The sequence below is a fragment of the Lissotriton vulgaris genome, chromosome 6 (genome assembly GCF_964263255.1).
Source record: "Lissotriton vulgaris chromosome 6, aLisVul1.2, whole genome shotgun sequence".
NCBI classification, from domain to species: domain Eukaryota; kingdom Metazoa; phylum Chordata; class Amphibia; order Caudata; family Salamandridae; genus Lissotriton; species Lissotriton vulgaris.
In genome coordinates this window covers 872166113-872188633 of record NC_141694.1, presented here as the reverse complement: position 1 = coordinate 872188633, position 22521 = coordinate 872166113, and the positions used below count along the sequence as shown (strand labels likewise).

The following is a 22521-nucleotide window of genomic DNA, read 5'->3' as shown; positions in this document are numbered from 1 at the left end:
GTGGCCGTTGCCGGTTGGGCAGGTTGGGCTGGTTGCCTCGGCCTCTGCCCCCTCCTGTCTGACCTCCCCCTCGATGATTGTTCCTTTGGCCCTGGGACAAAAAAGACCTTAATAAGGCACCCAAATCCTCGTTACTTTGGTTCTGTTGGTTAAATCTCACCCGGCTACCCTGTGGTGTATCTTCTTCTTCCTCACTGGAAGTATTGTCAAATGTCCAGTGGTTTGGGGTCCGTCTTGTTTGTTGCCTTGCTCCCCGACCCCTCTGTCGCCCACCAAAGGTCTGAGGATCTTGTGGTGTCTGGTAGTAATCGTCTTTAACGTAAGGGAACGCCCACTCATGTGTAAATCTATCCTTTCAATTTCTGAGTCACCATATAATTTCTGTACTCAGTCAAATCGTCTTGAATCCTTTTCAATTGCTCCTTGGTATCAAGAAAGGTGGTATCACGCTGTATCGTTTCTTCAAGTTCAAGGATTTCTTTTAGAAGCTCCTCACTCAACCTCTTGGCAGTACTAATGATTAAAATGAGCCAATCCCTGGTACATATATTCGCAATAAAACTCCAGTCAAGAATATTCGGGGCTCTATTGTCACCAAGAGACTCGCTGGGGCTGCTCCAGCTGTGTAGTATTCGGTCATTAAAGCTACGTGTAGAGCAATCCTGACCTGTCTCTTTTTAAGAGTACTGAGACGTTCCCATTCTACCCTAGCTGTATTAGTACCTAGCAAGGGAGTATCAGGTAGAAGTGAGGGGCCTGCTAAAATAGCAGCTATCTGCTCGTCTGTAAAAGCTATGCAGTTTTTATCCATTGATACTTGATATACCGGAAACTCTAACCTCCAAATCCACTAAAAAATATATTGAACGTTACTCACACACACCACACATATACAGCAGGGTAATATCAAGGTAGTACCTAGGGACAGGTGCTACTCCGGGTGGTTTGCATACAAGACCTCAAACGAGATCCTCCTCACCGGGGAGAAAACAAAGCTCTCACGGCTGATCCGCCGTACACAACAGTCTAACCTAGACAGGAGCTCAGAGGGAAAAAAAAAAAAAAAGGACTGGGTCACCCCCCACTCACATTAACCAACAACAAAAGACCCTGTCCACAGGACGCCGATTGTGTCAGTTACTTATATAATAGAACAGTCTGTACGTACTGATAACTATTATCGTCCCCTCCGTAATTTTTATTCTCATAAGGGGACAATTCACTGCACCTCGCCCATAGTTTTCTAATATTTGAAATAAAGAGCCAATCTTCCTTGACAGTTACACAGAACACCATATAAAAAGTGTCTGACACCTCTAATCCGTACCAGACATCCACACCATCAGTGTTAGACCAAATTCTACTTAGAAAAAATGTGCGAGAAACAAATGACACCTCACGGAAACACCACCAACGGGGTAACTAGTATGTAATCTCCAGACAGGCCCCTGTCTCATCATCGGTTGTCATCCGATCTCAAAGAAAAAAGCGAAAGAGTGTCCAAAACAATAAACCAAACGGTGCAGAAAACAGTGGAAGCAGAAAACATCTGCTAGTGACAAACAATTACATAAATACGTGCATGAAACACAGCATCCAATTCTCTTCAATAACTTTATTCATAGAGAAATGAATGTCTGCTGTTGAAATAAAAAGGCTGGTAGCTATTCATGCACACCATTACCTATTGACATTGCCGACATGTTTCACTGCCACAACAATTTTGGCAGATTCATCAGGGCTGCACTATATTCTGCCACTCCACTCTTGGACACTTGTTCTGTGTTAACTGCCAAAGAAATAGGCACATATAAGAAGTTAAAAACGTGCAAACTCACCCTAGTATGCTGTATATATTTAAAACAATGTGTGAACGTTATTTACCCAGATACAGCCTGGATGCTCATACCGGCTGCCTGGAGATCAAAAGGGATGCAGAAATACTCCTAACGTGAGTCTCCACCTTCACTTAGTTTGTATCAATCTGGCGGTGTAAAAACAAAAGGTAATGCTAGCTGTCAGCTGTATTTCAATGTTGTTAGCATCTTCTTACACCACCCAGGGCCATCCCCTCTCTAATAGGAGACACAGTGTAGTGTACCATGGAATTTCAGCTACACTTCTACTTATAATCGGAGCCCAACACGCACACACTCATGCTGCTGAATGGGCCCCCATCCATACTAGTGACCAAGTGGAGATATTGCTTGGTACGTTTCTGCAGCGGTATGAGATGTACTCCCAAAGCGTCCCCCTTCACACGCAGTTTAGCAGAGTGTTACCGCCATCGACTAACACACTGTTGCTACGTGTGCCCATATATACGTGGCCTATTTTTAAAAAAAGGGGGTAACCCATTTAGGCACTGTATAATCCACACAGGCTCAGCAACTATACTTCTCACCGTGAGATCGTCCGACGAGCGCCTCGTCTGTAACTGTCTCTGCTCAGATCTCGTAGAGATATGCTCCCGTAATGTGTACACACGCCCACGCCATTCGATCACGTGAGTATCTGTCTCTACCACCGCGGCCATCTTTGAACGGTGGTTCATGCATGAGAGATATAGCCAGTACATTTGATTTTAGAGCGCAACTGCCAACATGCATTAGTTGATATAATTGCTTGCATTACCCAATCTCTTGTGCGCATAGACGGGTTCGTTTACAAGGGGTAAAGCGATCTCTTGAATACACTCGAAGTGCGATCACGTGATACGGTCCAGAGGCGTAGCCAGACAAAGTGTTCTGCAGGATCCAACACATCACCAGAGGGAGTGCCAGTGTCTGAACCAGATGCGGGCCATTCGGTGTGTGTACCTGTTGTGTCATCACCTGTTCCCAATAACCCCAAGACAGGGAAGCCATTTTGTATTCCCAAAAAGTGGAAGGGCACCCCTCCAAACTCTCCCAACCACACTGTGTCTTAGGTCTGTATGACTCCACCTCCACGTGCCACTATACCACCTGGTCCAAACAGCCCTCCAGCTTGCCAGACGACTGAAAGCCCTACATCACCTGTTTCCCTGTCTCCCCAGTCAGGTGTTCCTGCTGAGCCCAAAACACAGCCAGCTGAAAGTCAACCTGACAGCCAGATGTGAGAGTTACTCCCCATCATACACCTGTCTCTCATAGAGATGTGGTAGTCCTGACCATCGTTTGCCACCTGGTTGTGTTGCTGGCCATGAAAGGGTAAAGTCATACACACTCACTGTGCAGCTTCTCATGCCCTAACTCTGCACTTGTCCCTGCCCACTGGCCTTGTCGTTCACTGCTGTTCTGGCCTTGCCTGTGCAGCCTCTCATGTACTTGATGGGCTACCTGCCATGGACACTGACCCTGTTGCTCTGCTGTGTTGTACTCTCACCTGGCCATAGACACTGACCCTGTTGCTCTGGTGTGTTGTACTCTCACCTGTAAAACAATGTTATCCTAAGCACTCAGATTTGCTGAAACTTCTCCAGTTTTAAAGTTTTAAGGTAGGCACCTCAGACGCCGCACGTAGTCAAGGAACGTGCCTTTACGAATCAGTAGTGAATATTGAGGTTAGTAACACTAGCCTCCAGACTGGGCGCCAAGTTCACAACGAAAACGTTTTCTTTTTCAAGTTCATATATGTTTATTCAATTCATCAAATATAATGCGGAAAAATTCTCTTCTGTATGATTACATGATCATCCTTGCTGACATAATCTCATTCTTATGTAGCAGTATTTGTTAGTACAATCATCCACTTCATTGTAACACCCAATGCATTTCGGGTCGACCAAGAAAATGACCCTTCGTCAGGGGTCTGCAAATGAAAATCAAACAGGACCAAATTAGTCACCCTCTACGATATGCAACAGTGCAATGCTCTCTAATTCAATGTGCATAACAAAACGGAAAAGTGCATGATAATTAAGGAAAGTACTCGCTGTCCCCAAAGTAAAATTCACAACATTATGACTTCACTCGATAAACATGTACAACACCACACTCTATGGTGAACCCATTAGCCTGAGCAACTCTCTCCCCCTCTATCTAGGTTAACCGACAATACATTTACTTACGAGAATTCGGACGCGTTCGCGCCTCCGTGGACTCTGAAGTTTTGCCAACATGGTTACACCGACAGTTCTCATAGGGTGAGGACTCAGTCACATGATCGCGACCACAACCAATCATGTTGCAGCTCCGCGGTCACATGAACTGAGTGCTCTGGCTTCACAACAATGTACCCACTACGAGTGAATGTAAACCATAAACCAATGATATACCAAAAATCATCACGTTACGGCGACAAGGTAACAAGAACGAAAATGTGCACATAAGTAAAGAGCATTGCTGGTAGATATACGATGCAAACATAATGCAAGTCATAGATTACAATCATCAAAACATACATTACCAGTGTAAATGGGGTACAGAATATTAGCAAAAACCAATGCTATAGATCAGTCCATTATAATACCCAAGAATGTTCAATACGATCGTTCAACCCCAATGGATGGGTAGAGTTCAGTTTTTTTATCCAATAGAACTCCGCTCTCAGTCTCTGTTTTACAGGATCCATGTCAGGGCGCTGTTGGATTGCCTCGATCACCATGAATTTAAGTTGTGAGATACGGTGATTCTTCTCTTTCCAATGATTTGCCACAGATGATTTTGGATTGTTTAATCTGATGTTACTCTTGTGCTCCGTGATGCGGATTTTGAGTTTGCGTTCAGTTTGGCCAATGTATATTTTGCCACATGGGCACTTAATGAGATAAACACAGTTAGCCGTATCACAGGTGCTTGAATGTTGTAATTCTATAGGAAAACCTTTGGTTGGATGCATCAAAGTTTTACCACACATGACATTATTGCAATGAGTGCAATTGAAACATTTAGACATTCCCTTCCATATTATCTTCTCCTTGGAAGGAGTGTTGAGAAGTTCTTTAAGGTTTTTTGATCTTTGGTAGGCGAATGTGATGCGATCATTATATAATCCTTTGAGATCTGGTTCATTTTGTATCAGATGCCAGTGTTTATTGATTGATCTTTTAATCTTTTCAGAATCCGAAGAATATTTTAGTACGCACACTGTTTTTTGTTCTATTTGTTTGATTTTGGGTGCCAGTAGGTCAATTCTCTTGATCTTGTCTACTTTCATTGTGGCTTGTTTTAAAATAGAAGACAAGCATTTCTGTCAGTGGGTTTGTGGAACACTCTAGTGCTGATCTCATTGTTGTTTATTGAAATTTGCACATCAAGAAATGATATCGATTCATTGGAAATTGTGTGGGTGAATTTGATTCTTTCATTGAGACGGTTAAGCGTTTTTATGTTTCTTTCCAAATTCTCTTTAGATCCGCTCCAAATTAAAAAAAAATTCATCAATGAACCGCTTAAACATGATCAAACCTTCAACCCATGTTTGATTTTCCAAGATGTGGTCTCTCTCAAATTTTTGCATAAAAATGTTAGCGTATGAGGGGGCCCCCCCAAAACCCATTGATGTTCCATTGGATTGATTAAAGAATTGTCCATTCCACTCGAAATAACTGTGGTATAACGCAAACTGCATTAATTCCAATATCAAAATTCTTTGATGCTCCTCAAGTTCGCTGTGTAATAGGCTCCATTCTAGTGCTTCGATACCTTCTCTGTGCGGAATCGAAGTGTATAACGACATGACGTCAATGGTACATAACCAATACATCTCATCTTTCAAGATGAGATGTATTGGTTATGTACCATTGACGTCAGTTATTTGGAGTGGAATGGACAATTCTTTAATCAATCCAATGTCTTCTATTTCAGAGTTTTCACCCTGAACCATTAAAGAAACATTTGCCTTTGTCACAGTACATCCGACTTAAGCGAATCACATCTGTGGAAGAAGAAGTCAAAAATGTCCTGGCACATCAAACGTCCAAGTATAAACAAAGAGGCTATCCAGATGATATTTTAAAACAAGCCACAATGAAAGTAGACAAGATCAAGAGAATTGACCTACTGGCACCCAAAATCAAACAAATAGAACAAAAAACAGTGTGCGTACTAAAATATTCTTCGGATTCTGAAAAGATTAAAAGATCAATCAATAAACACTGGCATCTGATACAAAATGAACCAGATCTCAAAGGATTGTATAATGATCGCATCACATTCGCCTACCAAAGATCAAAAAACCTTAAAGAACTTCTCAACACTCCTTCCAAGGAGAAGATAATATGGAAGGGAATGTCTAAATGTTTCAATTGCACTCATTGCAATAATGTCATGTGTGGTAAAACTTTGATGCATCCAACCAAAGGTTTTCCTATAGAATTACAACATTCAAGCACCTGTGATACGGCTAACTGTGTTTATCTCATTAAGTGCCTATGTGGCAAAATATACATTGGCCAAACTGAACGCAAACTCAAAATCCGCATCACGGAGCACAAGAGTAACATCAGATTAAACAATCCAAAATCATCTGTGGTAAATCATTGGAAAGAGAAGAATCACCAAATCTCACAACTTAAATTCATGGTGATCGAGGCAATCCAACAGCGCCCTGACATGGATCCTGTAAAACAGAGACTGAGAGCGGAGTTCTATTGGATAAAAAAACTGAACTCTACCCATCCATTGGGGTTGAACGATCGTATTGAACATTCTTGGGTATTATAATGGACTGATCTATAGCATTGGTTTTTGCTAATATTCTGTACCCCATTTACACTGGTAATGTATGTTTTGATGATTGTAATCTATGACTTGCATTATGTTCGCATCGTATATCTACCAGCAATGCTCTTTACTTATGTGCACATTTTCGTTCTTGTTACCTTGTCGCCGTAACGTGATGATTTTTGGTATATCATTGGTTTATGGTTTACATTCACTCGTAGCGGGTACATTGTTGTGAAGCCAGAGCACTCAGTTCATGTGACCGCGGAGCCGCAACATGATTGGTTGTGGTCGCGATCATGTGACTGAGTCCTCACCCTATGAGAACTGTCGGTGTAACCATGTTGGCGAAACTTCAGAGTCCACGGAGGCGCGAACGCGTCCGAATTCTCGTAAGTAAATGTATTGTCGGTTAACCTAGCTAGAGGGGGAGAGAGTTGCTCAGGCTAATGGGTTCACCATAGAGTGTGGTGTTGTACATGTTTATCGAGTGAAGTCATAATGTTGTGAATTTTACTTTGGGGACAGCGAGTACTTTCCTTAATTATCATGCACTTTTCCGTTTTGTTAAGCACATTGAGCATCATTGAATTAGAGAGCATTGCACTGTTGCATATCGTAGAGGGTGACTAATTTGGTCCTGTTTGATTTTCATTTGCAGACCCCTGACGAAGGGTCATTTTCTTGGTCGACCCGAAATGCATTGGGTGTTACAATGAAGTGGATGATTGTACTAACAAATACTGCTACATAAGAATGAGATTATGTCAGCAAGGATGATCATGTAATCATACAGAAGAGAATTTTTCCGCATTATATTTGATGAATTGAATAAACATATATGAACTTGAAAAAGAAAACGTTTTCGTTGTGAACTTGGCGCCCAGTCTGGAGGCTAGTGTTACTAACCTCAATATTCACTACGTACTCTCACCTGTGCCACAGACACTGGCCTTCCTGTTTGCACTTTGCTTGTGCAGGATATCTTGCTTTTGATCTGCTTTTTGTACCTTGATGTTGTGTACAATTGTTATACTTTCACATCTGTGCAATATGTGAATAAATACTGTTACTCCTGTTGTGTCTTTTGTCAGTGTCCTTGCTGATTAAAGTTCTTTTTGTGTGTGCACTTAGTAGACTGGGCCCCATGCTCTATGTATCAATTCGACATTGCAAGGCTCTTTGTCCGCATCACATTTATAGACAGGGGTTTCAGTCCATTCTGACACTGATACTTGTGTTACCTGTGTTGGCTCTTTTAGCTGTCATGCCGTTATGTTTAGAGTGGTTTTGTGTTGTTGGCTAAGTGGTTGCCATGTCAGTTTGGGGAACACTGCCAGCACAGGGTGTGATGCTGTGCACAGGTTAGCATGCTGGCTGCGCACTGTCATGATGTATATGTGTTATTCCTGTATATATGCCCAGCTGTGTATTTGTATGGACATCCTGTGTTGGCCCGTAGTCCTGGTCTCTTGGCATACATGTGATGTGTGCTGTTGGGTGGTGAGGAGGTGTGCAGTGTGAAGCGTGTGGTGTTCTCGCTGTTGTGTATGTGTGTGTGCCCCTGGATTGTGATAGACACATGTGTCAGCCAGGAGTTGTGTGCCTGGGGGTTTGATTGTCCTGCCCTGTGTAAATGATTTGATGCTTTTGTGCGAGTTGTCTGTTGTGCACTGTGCAGTGTGTTGGTGTGTCCATGCAGTTCTGTGTCACTCCTTGGTGTATTTGTCACTTATGTGTGTGCAAAGTGTGTGACTTGCACATCAGTGTTGTGTTTGTTTGATTATCAATATGTGTTGTGTGTGTTTGTGTGGACTGTGTGACCCTGCTGGTCATCACTGGCATTGTGTGAGACTTTCTCTAGCACTGCAGGTGCCTTTTCTCCTCCTATAAGGCATGGTGTGTGGTGTGATGCCATCCCCCATGTGCACCACTTGTGGGTAGACATTGTGGGTCTACATTGACTATTTGTGTATTGGACACACCTCACATGTCTGATACTGACATGCAAATTCGTTGATTTTGATGTCAGCTGTCCCCTTTGTTTCCATGTGTATGTGCCCCCCCATCTCTTCATTTGTGAGTCTGTGCCTTGTGGTGGAGGTTTTGGGCCATGTGTGCTGTACCACTCTGGACATGGATCCATTTTTTTATGTGTGATGTTCTTGTGGTATTCATCAGTTTTGCTTGCCCTTGTGCACTTGAGCACTTGAGCTGTGTGTGCTGCCCAGTGCTCTGGTATTGCTGGGTGTGCTGTTGTATCTCAGAGTGGTGCATCCTGTTGTTGTGTTGGGTGTCTGTGTGTTGGCTGTGGTGTAACTTCACTTCCTGGGTGTGCTGTTGTTTTTGTGCTGTGCTGCTTTGTGGTGTGTGTTGTGGTTGTGCCATTCAAGTCTGTGTGTATCTGTTGTGCTTGTTGTGCACACACTGCCTGTTGTGCGTACAGTGTTGTGTGCCTGTGTGCTTGGCATTGCCTGATGTGCATCCCCTGATGTCCTGTGGTGTCTGTGTATAGTTTTGTGCAGGCATCCGCGGTCGATGTGTGTCCCGGATGCAGAGGGGTGACTTGTTGGCAGGTAGGTAATATAGGGGTGCCCTTGTGGATGTGTTGTGACCCCCAGCAGGGTCTCTGTGGTGGACTTGGACCCTGTGTCGCGCCATGTGTTGTATTAGTATATTTGCGTACCTGCGGCGGCCCTGTTTATGGTAGTCCAGTAGCAGGTACATGACCAGATGCATGTGGAGGGCTGGGTCCATGGCGTTCATGGCCGGGTCTCGGTTATGGTGCTCTGCTATCGACTTTCCGCCGGGTCTGGTTATGTGGTGTCTCCGCAGCGGTGCGTCTGCCTGTTTGGGCCATCCTAATTTGTGGAGCGGTGCGGACGTCATTTGGCACGGCGGTGAGTCTCGATTGGCTCCCACCGCCGTGGTGGCGGGCGCACTTTGATGGCGGTGCGCGTCGCTCTGTGGCAGACGGGAAATTAGCGATGTTTTACAATACTAATATGGCGAACGTGAGTTCCGCCGTTCGCGGGCGGAAAAAGGCGTTTTCCGCTCCGCCAGCACCACGGTGGTGCCACTGCCAGACATCCTAATGGACCACTTTGTGTTTAGGGTTTTCATTGTCCCCATTTACTCTGGTCGCCCACCAGGTTTCCAAATTCCAGGGCACTACTTGAAATCTGTCTATTCTTAACCCCACTGATACAAACAAACTCCTTTTATCCCCTTGTTTGCTCTGATGGATGGTAGCTTTCTATTTATGTGATTTTGGCCTAATATCCAACTGCTCAAGTCCTTGGCAACTATGACATACCGATTGCCCTATTTGTGGTCAATGGTATCTTGATATCTGAAATCTTTGCCGCAGCATAGGCAGCTCAGTGGACGAAAAGGAAAGCGGAGTAAGAGGCATTTAAAAGGGGTGTCTCATGAACTCCAATTGATAGAGGGTTCCGCGCCTGAACAACTTATTTTAAGGCTCTTTAGTTATTATTTAAACCACCCAATAGTAGGCTTCTAGGCGGCTACCAGCTCAAGACTGTGAACATTAATCGAAGAAGTGTGCAATTACAGCCACATGATTAGGGCTAACTGCTCAACTTAACCAAACAGGAAAAGGGTAGATGTGTATTAAGGGCAGATTGTATCTCTAGGTTGCCATGTTGTTAGCATAAAAAAATGCTTGCAAACTTTGTTTCATCCCCATAAGCGTCAAGCTAATATCACACATTCCTATCTAAACAGACACTAAGCGTTGTAAAGCATTCGTATAAAATACAAACACAAAGAGCTTTTTAATCATATGCTTTCCCTCTGTGGATTTAAATTTCAATCTTATATAAACAACCGCTGCAATTTTTCCCACCACACAACTGATGCTACGCCCAAGATAAATATTCATAATAGGTTATATTTGGATTGCAGGTTTCACAAGTAGCAGTGGAAATCATTCTTCCACGTGCGTTATGCTGCTGTAGCACTTAAATATGAAATACAATCTCAGAATCAATAACACATTGATACCTGTTCAAACAGTATGGAACACATGTAGGTATTCTCTGGCTGATATGGTATTACATGACAGGCGGACAAATAGTAGTTAGCAGCCTACACATTTAGGGGCTAGAAGCAATCCACAAAATGATTTAATGAAATGCAGCTAGACATTATCAAATATGCAACAACATTGTGCACAGACTGTAGTCGGGTTCCATGTTAAGTGAGATGGAGAGGGAAGCAGGTCATCCAAATTGTTGGCGTGGGCAGGTTATGTATGGGTGTGCCAGAGCTATCAGCCACAGTTATACTCAATATTTTAGAATATTTGAGCCACCAAACTTTCAAACATGTACATTTTTTTAAGGATGATTTGTTTCAGGAGTTTGTGAAAATGTATCACGTTTATTACTGCTCTAGTGACGTTCCAAGGTAGGTGTAATTTACTGGACAGAGCAGATGGTACACCAACCATCCAAACACCGCCATCAACTACCCAGCAGCTGCCAGGAGTAGCTCAGGATTCTCAATATAACATTTTGAACATAAATGTAGTTCTAATCTATATATATATATATATATATATATATATATATATATATATATATATATATATATAAAAACGAAAGTATGTCTGTCTGTTTGTCCTTTATGCATTACTACACCATTCATCCGATCGCCATGAAACGTAGGGAAGTTGTTGAGTACACTCACGCGAAGGTTTCTGTCAAAATTGTTTTTTAAAAATCGCCCCCCAGGGCCCTCATAATCTTTCGAATACTGAAATAGACAGCGAATGTGCGAGCATCGTCGACAGTTATGACCCCCAAATGGAAATCGATAGGTCAATATACATCAGAAGTGTAGGAGAGTAGGGTCTGCAATCCTATGATCACCCAGATTTTTTGCTTTTGTTTCACTGGTTTACGACTTTCTCTGGCTGTGGGCCTGCCAATCAGACCCACAGCCTGGCTGTTCTCTTTCTAAATTACAACATGTACCCTAGGTGCATTTACCAATTGGTACTGGGCCACCCTATCAGACCCTGTAACTCAGGGCATGGATGTACCCAGGGCTGCCAGGGGCTGCAGCATGTATTATGCCACCCCTGGCTGGCCTCCTAAATTTGACACAACTGGCTGCATGACAGCTGGGGCAAAGTCGTGTAATCACCCTTTGCTGTAGGTGTAGTATACCTATACCTAACCCTAAAAATGGACACACAGATTCCCATCAGTCACTCCTATGGCAGGCCTTAAACAATCCTGAAGGCAGAGTGCTTGGAATCGTGTGAGATGGTGCTCTGGCATGAGCTGAGCCTGTCTGCAGCTTGCGGAACCAAGTCCTAATAGCTGTTCCATGATATCGCGTACCATATACTCTTAAGTGCATTATAATCCTCGCGGTTAAATGCTAACTTTGGTATTGCTTTATCAAAACATGTCGAGTAAGGTGTCATACGAATTGGAATACTAACCCCTCGCCAATTCTGGCGACGGGGTTAGCATTCCACCCTTCTAGAGGGACACGACATGTATGTAACTGTGAACCCCGGTTAAAGTTAACTGAAGCCTCAGCTCCACAAAATGGATGCTGCCACCACAGACACGAGTCTGACCCCCTGCAGCTGGGAGTCCTTCCAGCGAGGGGAGCCTGGACAAAGGGTTTCCTGTCAGGGGCGGTGCTAGCACCGTCCCAGACATGGGTTTGTGTATCCTGGGTAGGCAGGGCTTTTCAGGAAGGTGACTGCTGAGTGGCACCCCGGTGCTCACTACGCATAGGCCGGTCTGAACCAGTTCCAGGGGCACACCAGCCCCTGGCCTGGGGAAGTCCGGCATGGCAGAGGGGTGTAACCACCCCCCTCCTGGTCCCACCCATAGGCAGGACCTAGTCACCGGGTCAGCCCCCTTTTTTAGTATAAAGATGGGAGCGGGCCCCCTGTTCAAATTAGATCATCTTTGGAATCAAGACACGACTTTCTTCGAAAGGACTTCAAGATTTCTTCTTCAAGATTCTCCCTTGTGGCTAAGGAGTAGTCACCCTGCATCAAGCGGGTACCATCCTAAGAACACTGCGGTCTGCTGCAAGTCCTTCTTCACGAATCCGACGACCCAGCTCGACGAGACCCGGCTTCCCTGGCACCTCTGACCTCTACTCACCTCTACAGCAAAGCTGAGAACTGCGAGTGCGACGAGACCTCGAGGGACCGACGATCGCCAAGACTGCACGACTTCTGCATAACAAGCCCACCGAGTCTTCCACTGGTGAGTGCTTTGGGGTCCGAGAAGCCCCAACCCTGCGCAGCTCCAGCACCCAAGATCAGCCTCCCTGCATCTCCACGATCTGCGTGGGGCCCTTCTGCTGTTTGCTGTGCACTGCGTTGTTTGGCTACTAGCCGGCTGGCTTGTGGCCTTCTGAACGACGCCCGACGACATCACTGCTGTTGGTCTGGTTGCTCCAGACTGGCCCTTGCTTCCTTCTTCAAGAGAGGCACCCCGGACCCTCCTGGTCCACTCCAGACGCCATTTTAGGTCCACCGCGTGGGCTTGAATTTGCCAAGGCCTTGTTGCCCAATCCTGGGTCCAGCGACGCCGACAGCTTCTATCTTCGTGGGGCAGCTCGATCCACAATCCTGGTCGCCGCCAACGGCTCCTGGTCCGCGAGATCTTCGAGCACAGCGTCACCCACTCGCCTAGTCGAGGTGGCTACCATCCGGTGCCCTCCTGGTGCCCTCTGACTACTGGCTAGTAGTCTCGAACTTGGTCCCCTCTGCTTTCAGGTGTCATCTTCCATCGATCCAGGCTTGGATCCACCGAACTTTCTTCACTGGTCGCCTGCCAGCAAATTCTTTCTTCCAGGCTCCTGGTCCGTCAACGAGGATTCCCGACGTCTTTTGAGTCCTATGCAGCTGCAGCCCCTGGGCTAGGTAACTTCGGCATTTCGGTGCCCCAGCATAGCCTCACTATCCAAGGGTCAGGATCCATTTTCGTTTCCTCCTACCAGGTCGGGTTCGCCCGAGAACACTAACTTTGCAATTTCTAGCTACCATAGACTGTCCTGCATCCCGCGTGAGAGTGCACACTCTGCACCCGAGTCCCCTGGGTCTCCTAGAAGTAATCTAACGATTCTATAGTCAAGTCCTAGCGATTCCAAAGCCTATTAGTACTGTACTTACCTGCTAGTAATTTCGCATTCCACTTTTCAAGTATATGGTTTTTCGTGCCCCTCGGGCATTTGTATATACTGTGCTAACTTAAATATTTTGATAAGAGTTTTGTTGTGTGCTTAGTACCCTGTCCTCATAAAGAGTACAGGGCTGTTGTGATTCTTAATAAATATCTGTTTATTTTCATAACACTTGTGTGGTGTCCTTTCACTGGGTATTCAGGGGGTATATGTGTGGTAAACAGCTGGCTTAACACGCCCTCTCGAGTCTTTAGCCTTAGACTGCTCGTATCCACGCTACTAGGATAGCTGGTCTATAAGGTTGACTTACAACCAATCATCAATAAGGGTTGCTGGACTGATATGCAGTGCTCACTATTCTAGTGAACACTATGTATCAGGCCACCTTCTCACAAGAAGCACGAAAGAAAAAGGCATTACGAGCTTCAGAAACAGACGAGCAACGGGAAGCAAGATTAGAAGCTGTTCGAATACAAACTGATCAAGCCCGTAATTTTCAAACGAACGAGCAACGAGAATCAAGATTGGAAGCCGATCGAGTACGCACTGTTCAAGCCCGTTCTTCTCAAATGAACAAGCAGAATCAAGATTGGAAACAGATCGATTACGCACTGCTCAAGCCCGCGCGAATAAAACAGGAGAGAAACCAGAATCAAGATTGGAAGCCAAATCGAGGACGCACTGCTCAAGCCACACTTAGAAATGTTTTCAAAAATAAAATGAATAAGTTTCAATAACAATGACACAACGTAAATTTAATGTTATCATAACGAGTTTCCTTGAATTTCCTTTCTTCTGAGATCGCAGCAACGCGCGACGGGTAAGCTAGTAACAAATAAAGAACTGTGTACGACCACACAAACCCCCAATATTACACATTTTCAGCTGCAAGAAGCATGTACAATACAGACACAGCCAAATATAGTCACCAATGGAGCGCAAACTGACAAACATACCTAGAGAGAAAAATAAATGGTATGGACAGTGCAAAACACACTAAATATAAATATATATATATATATATATATATACACATATATACATATATATACACACACATATACATACACACACACACACACACACATATATATATATAGCTTTGTACACATTCTATACAAAATCCGTCTCAACTCTGAACTCTCTGTAATTTAAGCTGCTTATCAAGTTATAAAATCTTTACTTCAATACAATTTTTTTGTAACCCTACAGGTTCTTATCATTAGAAAACTTTGACTAATCTGATGACTCCGATCCCCATCTATCTCCAGCATCACCATTATTCACCTTCACTAACCATGAGGTACTCCACACCCCACCTGATTCAACCACAATAGTCTTTCTCATCCCCAAAATAACAAAAGGTCCTAGATAATCTGATGTTCCTTCTTCACTTACTGGTTTCTTAACCATTCATTTATCACTCTTGCACCACAAAACATAAAAGGGCAATATTTTAGGACCAAAAGGTCAGGTATTGATTATGGGGATTCATGTGAATGATTAAACACAGTGTTAGAAACACCACAAGACTAGTTCTGATTCTAAAACTTGATGATTTATTTTTTGTTTCAATTAGAAACAGCTACCAATCTTTTTGAAAAAAGGCATCCTGTTGAATGATTACAAGGAAAAAGACAAACACGTGTTTAGTGACTTTTACAATCTTTTCTGCCGCTTCAGGACCGACTACCTTTAAAACAATTACAGAACAAAGTATTATTGAGCCAAATGTCATGATAAAAAGGAACCCAAAAACCATCATTAAATAGGTAGAAGGAAGAGACAATCAAAGAAAGAAAAGAAATAACAAATTAGAACATAATGAAATTTACTGATACACAATCTGTTCTTTTAATTAGTACATCTAATCAGATTTCATAGTTTATGAATATTAGTTCTAAACAGACCTATGTGAGCCATCATGTGACTCGATAAGAAAAAAGGAAACTGAGTATAAAATTACCAGGCATGCTAAGAAAAGTTGGAAATTAACGGCATCCCATTCACACAAAAAAATGATTTAAACAAGGTAAGTCTGCGTGCCATGTGTTAGACCGGACAGCCTTTGACTGGTCTTCCTCCAACTTTCTGACGTCCTCTCTATTTTTCTGACCTAGTTTTTGCCGGCTTTACGACTCTGTCCACTTTACCACTGCTAACCAGTGCTAAAGGGCTTGTGCTCTCTCCACTAAACATGGCCCAATTGGCTCATACCCAATTGAAATATTTAAAACAGGAAGGGGTGGGAGCACACTGCTTCACCTCCCAGCACAGTTTGCCCCTTAGCATTATGGTAAATGCAGTTCTTAATACATGCTTACTTGAGATTTTACTGGAGTGTCCCACCAAAGTTGGTGCAGGTTAGTGCTGTACATTTCTAGACACGTGTTTCTGGATTTAATCCGTCATCAGTAGGAATAAAACACATTTTATATGGGGTTGCTGAAATATTTAATTTACTTATAAGTGCCTAGTAAAGTGCACTACATGTAGCCCGGGCCTGAAAATCAAATGCTACTCGTGGGCCTGCAGCAGTCATTGTGACACCCACTTTAATAGCCCTCTAACCATGGCTCAGGCCTGCAAATCTAGAGCCTGTATGTGCAGTTTACATTGCCACTTTGATCTGGCAAGATAAACCTATTGCCACCCCTAAACCTTCCCTTTCTATGCATATAAAGTCACCCCTAAGGTCGGCCCTGAATGACCCACAAGGCAGGTTGCAATGTATTTAACAGGCAGAACATGTACTTTTAGGTTTTCCACTTCTTGGTAATGAACACCTCTCAATTTAGGTTTGTACTACTGCAAGGCCTCTCTCTCCATAGGTTAACAGTAGGATTTCCTCATTACATCTTTTAAGTGCAATTCCCAATTATGGAGAGATGGACATTTCACGTTTGGTGTCACAGGACTCACGATTCAAAAACACAACTGATGGTGAAGTTGGATTTTAAGTTACAGTTTAGCAAATGCCACTTTTAGAAAGTTGGCATTTACTTATGCAAGCCATTTTGTTCCTGCTGCCTGTTTCTGTTCAGTCTGGGGTGGGTGACAGCTGGGCTATGAGTATGCCCACTAGACAGCCACACACAAAGGAAGCTTAGGTGTGTCTTGAAGGGCCATTCTGGATGATAGGAGGGAGGAGCTAGACACAGGCTCACACTTACACCTGAAAAGGCTGTGTCCTGTCCACACAAAAAAAGGGTGGCATGCCCCCATGTAGTGAGTCTGGAGCAACGGCAGGAAGGGAGGACCTCTGTGCACTTCAGAGCTTTCTTTGAAGTCTCTCCCACCTCAAAGACACAACTAGGTAGAAGTACTGGACCTCTGACACCTTAACTTCAGTACACTTTTGGACTTGTGAAGACTGTCAGGAAGAACTGCTGTACTGCTGAAAGGACTGCCACTCTGCAGGACTGCTGCGTTGTTGAACTCTTGCCCTACAGAGCTGCCCTGCTGTTCTCCTGCCCAGGTGAGAGGACTGGACCTACTTAACTTGAACCCAGACTGACTCCAAGGGTTTGCTGGCTTGCCTCCTGGTCTAAGCCTCAAGGATATCAAAGACTTCAACTACCTGCATCTGGACTCTGCAAGCTGTGAATCTGCCCGCCAAGTGGTGCCACCTCTGTCCTGGACCCTTGGAAGAGAGGCCTATGGTGCTTCTACCTCCAGAACACACACATTCTTATCAGTCCAGTGCATCTTCGCCTTTGTATTAATCAGAATCAGCACATCCTGCTCATTGCAAGGAGCGGACCTGGTGCTTCTCATTCAGACAACCAAACAGCAGAATAACTATGGGTCAAAGAGTAGAATGTGTCTTTTCAGAAGTGTGTCTGAGTGAGTGTGTGTTGAAACAGAGGTATGAACAGCACACAACAAAGTATCGCACTTGATGAGAAGATGTCCACCAGTTTATCGTTATTTACCGCCCTGTCATCATTTGGAACCTTTCCCAAGATGTGGAAGCAAAGTTGTTGCTATTTTGACACGGGAAAGGAAAGTGCGTGGTAACTTGCTTGATAAACTGAAGAGCAGTGCAAGAAAGAAAAATTGTGAGAATCAAAAAGATAAGAGAAAGGAGTGCTCTGTGTTTAAAATTGGATAATGAACGCTAAGGAATTTTATTCTGGTGCCGTTCATTTCCAAGGTTAAAAAATTCAGTGCAAGACTGTCAGTGAGTAACCCTAATAATCACTGATTTATATTGTAGTGGTCGACATGTTTCTGCGGTCTAGTGATCAATGAATATCTGCCGCTTCATCAGGACCTAAAGTACATGCTACTGCTCAAAAGTGCGTTAAAAATAGGATACAGATATCACCTTATCAATCCTGGTGTCCTCCTAAGGATGTGGAGGGGGAGGAAGTCCAGGAAAGAACATCATGCAGACTTGCACTGAGTTACCACGCACTTTCCTTTCCCGTGTCAAAATAGCAACAACTTTGCTTCCACATCTTGGGAAAGGTTCCAAATGATGACAAGGCAGTAAATAACGATAAACTGATGGACATCTTCTCATCAAGTGCGATACTTTGTTGTGTGCTGTTCATACCTCTGTTTCAACACACACTCACTCAGACACACTTCTGAAAAGACACATTCTACTCTTTGACCCATAATTATTCTGCTGTTTGGTTGTACTTATGTTAAGGGGGCTATAAGTGTGTGGTCACTAAACATCCCCTGGGACCCTCCACCCATCTTTTTGTATTTTCTGCTTCTCATTCAGAACCAATGCATCGCCTTTGGAATCGACGCATCACCTTCAGTGAGAGAAGCAGCCGTGCATCGCATTCGGAATCAGTGCTTCATACTCTGAACCGATGCAGTTGTGTGGAGAAATGAGACGCATCTTCTACTGAAAGGCTCAACACTGACGCATCGCTTCGATTGTACCTCGCTTCTGCGTCAATGACGACGCATCCCGGATCAAGGTACTTTGGTTCAGTGGGCCCAAGGGGGTTCCTCTATCTGGCTCGCACTCCATCGGGGTCAGGCTGAATTTTTTACTTAGCCCCAGTCTAGCATGACCAGATAACCCATTTAAGTGATTATTGCTTCTAAGCACTATTTTACAAATATGATTTGAAAATGCATATCTCACCTTCTACTTGTTGGTTTTTTAACCGTTTTTCTCTGGTTTTATTTTTTTAATTACACTCTATTTTTCTAATCTTATGTGGAGTCTTCTTGTGGTGTTTTCACTGTGTCACTATTTGAAGCACTGCACAGATACTTACACATTGCCTTTTTAAATTAAGCCGGACTATTCTGTGCCAAAGTACCATGAGGTGTGCACAGGATAATTTAGGGTGTGTTGGGACTTACCCTTACTAGGATTGTGGTTCGTGCTTGGATAAGGTGCATACCTCGGCCAATCAGAAACCCAATTTCTAACACCATGCAATACTGTTTTTACAAATTAAAGACCCGCAAATTAAGAGCATGGTGCGGGCATCCTGCTCTTGGTCCTATGACCATTATGATTTATGATTATAAAGCATTTTCTATTTGTTTCCTGATATCTTTGTGCTCGCCTTTTATCTCCAGATTTCCCAATTCAACCACACGAGACTCAGATTTTAGCCCAAGAAACGCCCCCTCAACTCTGCGAATGATGAAAGATAGCTTACACAATTTGGGGTTACCGTACATAATGACCAATCACTACTAATTTATCCTGCAAACTTTCTGGTGGAATAAATCCCTTAACCAACAAGAAACCATTCCTTAGAAAGTTAATACTTTTCAAAAACATTTCTTCTCATCTCCATAATCATGAAAGTTCCTTTATAATTTGATCTTCTTTCATCACTGTTCCAGAGTTCTTAATCATTAATGTACCACCCTTAAAAACACCACCCCGCTCTTGGTCCTTTGGTGATGAACTTTTTTCTGAAGCCTCATGCAATAGGGCACCTATCTAGTTAAATTCACAATTAGCCTCAACCATTTGCGGGTACAAACCACACCAAAGTGAATTTTTCTTTTCAGTTGATCATAGCTCCAGGGTCATCATTTATAGGTGAAACAGACACCTTCCTTTTGTGACTGTCAGATTCACTTTTTTCTACTCTCATTATAAGTCACAGCATAAGGAAAAGTATGGGTAGGCAGCACAGTTTGCAACTGGTTTACAGCAAGACACGCTTCAAGGACACAGTCATTTTCCAAATGTTATCTATGTTCAGGTCACAGCTTTACCGGGCGAACTGGCTCAACTTAAACCGTAATGCAATTCCTTTGGATGAAGATTCAAGGGGTCTATCTATATAGCAGCACAGACGGACAAGTAGCGAGACAGCTGACTGACTGCCAATAACCTTATGAAGCCCCCCAACAACTTTAGAGGCTACCTGACCCCAGCATGGCTACGCACACAGGCACATACCACATACACTCAAGGGAACGAGGGGGTTCAATTATGACATACTAAACAGATTTGACAGGTAGGGGAGAGCTCTGATAAAAAGTTATGTACCCACCTTTATAATCGGTACCAGCAACCTTTGATAGTGTTATAGTCTGGTGATTACAACAGGAGTCACCCATGTTTAAAAGAAGTACTACTCTGGGTGATCCCCAAGGACTCTGGCAGAGCCCAACAATCTACTACTGAGCAACATGCCATAATCATATAGAACACTGCTCAAAAAACTTATGACATGGAAGTCCTGCTACAGAAAACATACAGATCTACCAGGAAAATAAAAAGGATGATAAGTTTGTGCGGTGGACAATGGCACAAGGTACTATCGACCTATAACAGCTTTTATCTAGCTGTAAACTAATCAATTCATGTTTTTCTGCAGTTGTGCTGAAACATTAAAAAGTAAGTAAAACTAGGATAAGGTGGTTTGTGGTAGCCACATAGTTTTAGCTCTTAACCGCATCCGCGCTGGCAGAATTCTGCTCCTGCGCTGAGATATTCAAAAACGCACTTTACATGACGAGCTGGGCTCGTCATCAGCGTGCGAGGAGGCTACGCCATGACGAGCCCAGCGCGAATCCTACTGGAACGTCGAGCCTACAACAAGCCGAGTTTTCATTCTGGTTTCTACCTTCCACCCGCTTATCTAGGATGTGGTGTTATGGCAAGAAGTACCCACTTTGGATGTGGGGAACCAGGTTTGAGTCTTGCCGTAAACTCAACATCCTTTGATTCTGTACAAAGCAAGTAATCTCCCCAATGAATTAAAAAAATATGATTGTGACCTTGTGTAATATAACTGGTGGTCATGTTCAGGTCACGTTTGCGCTATACAGAAAAATGCATAGAGGTAAAAAAAAGTGTTAATGTAAGAAGAGGCAAATACCAATTTACTTGCGGATTGGTATAAAGTGAAAGGAGAAAATTGGATATATCACTGCGCCCCTGCTTGGACAAATATTTAATTTCACCAAAACACCTTTTTCGTCGTTATTGCTAAGAGCTTTCAAATATGTGAGTTCAGAATAACAGTTGTACAAAAACGCATTATGTTTAATTTAATGTACAGTGCTGCTTCCCTATAATAATCTAGCACTACCGGGTTTACATTATAGCTATCTTGCCTCTTAGTTCACTAATGGTTCATATTTAAAAAAAATCACTTTTAGTAAATACTTCGCAGTGCAGTACTAGAATGTGACATTAATAATGTCAAAGCTTCCCCGTGTTAAAGAAATAGACTTTATTGGAATGCTGTAGAAACTTTATTATATTTATGTGGTGCGTTGTATAATTTGCATGGGAAACAATTTCAGGGCTCGGCTCGTGCACGAGCTCTAATCACCGAGCTCAGATATTTGGTTCGGCTTTGGTCTCGGTTGGTTAGCCCACCTCTACTCGGGTTACGCTCCTCCTCTTCCCTTCTCCCGAAGAAGCGGTATCCCTCGCATCCTTTAGCACAAAGACCCCATCCACCCCACTGCACCTCCGGAGCACACGCATCGCCCTCAGCTTACCTATGGCCACCCGTGGAGGAGGCAGGCCACCCAGCTCCACCTTGCCCTCGGCGCGCAGCAGAGAGGTGAGGACCACGTCCAGGCGGCTCTGCAGGGTGTCCTCGGGAGCCGGGCGGTACCAGAGGGCGGCCAGCAGCACCAGCGCGGACAGGAGCCCCCCGCACAGCAGCTTCGGAGGGGTTGCCATGGTCGGCAGCCTCAGAAGACACGGCGACACCAAACTACTACTCCTGCCCGGAGCTCGCGCCGCCGTCCTTTTCGGGGAGGAGCCTGACACCGACGCGGAAGTAACGGCCGCATACACAGCTTAACGTGCATCCCGACCCGCCCCCTTGTGTGCCCGCCTCGCGGTGAGGCGGCGCCCGCTCACAATGCTCGGGGCTGCGTTGGTGGATCCTGGGCGTGGTGAGTGCAGGGCAGCAGCAGTGACTGTGCAGTGGTGCGGACATCTGGGACGCTCCCACGCAGCCAGAGATGTTAAACTATCTATACACCGAGGCTATTCCTGGCTAAGGTGTAATCAGTAAACAAAGATAATGAGTTTACCCACGCCAATGTCTGTGCTACGCCTGAACCGGTTATAGGAGCCACAATAGACATTGCACTTTTAAATATTATTGGACTGCTACTCACTGATTATGCTGAAACAAAAAAACAATTCCGTTTCTAATCATACTTATCGGGATTTTGTGAATTAAAACGTGCACGTAGCTTTAATTTGAGGATTAACACA

At 44.0% G+C, this 22521-nt stretch overlaps 1 protein-coding gene across 1 annotated transcript in view; it reads right to left on the bottom strand.

Moving 5' to 3' along the window:
* The window catches only part of LOC147708096 (ADP-dependent glucokinase-like), a 172919-nt gene extending 150827 nt beyond the window's left edge, over positions 1-22092 (bottom strand). Inside the window, exon 1 of the mRNA XM_086926869.1 lies at positions 21789-22092. Coding sequence (XP_086782995.1) covers positions 21789-21975 — 187 coding nt within the window. The 5' untranslated portion in view covers positions 21976-22092. The remainder of the gene's footprint in view (positions 1-21788) is intronic.
* Between the last annotated feature and the right edge of the window lie 429 nt (positions 22093-22521).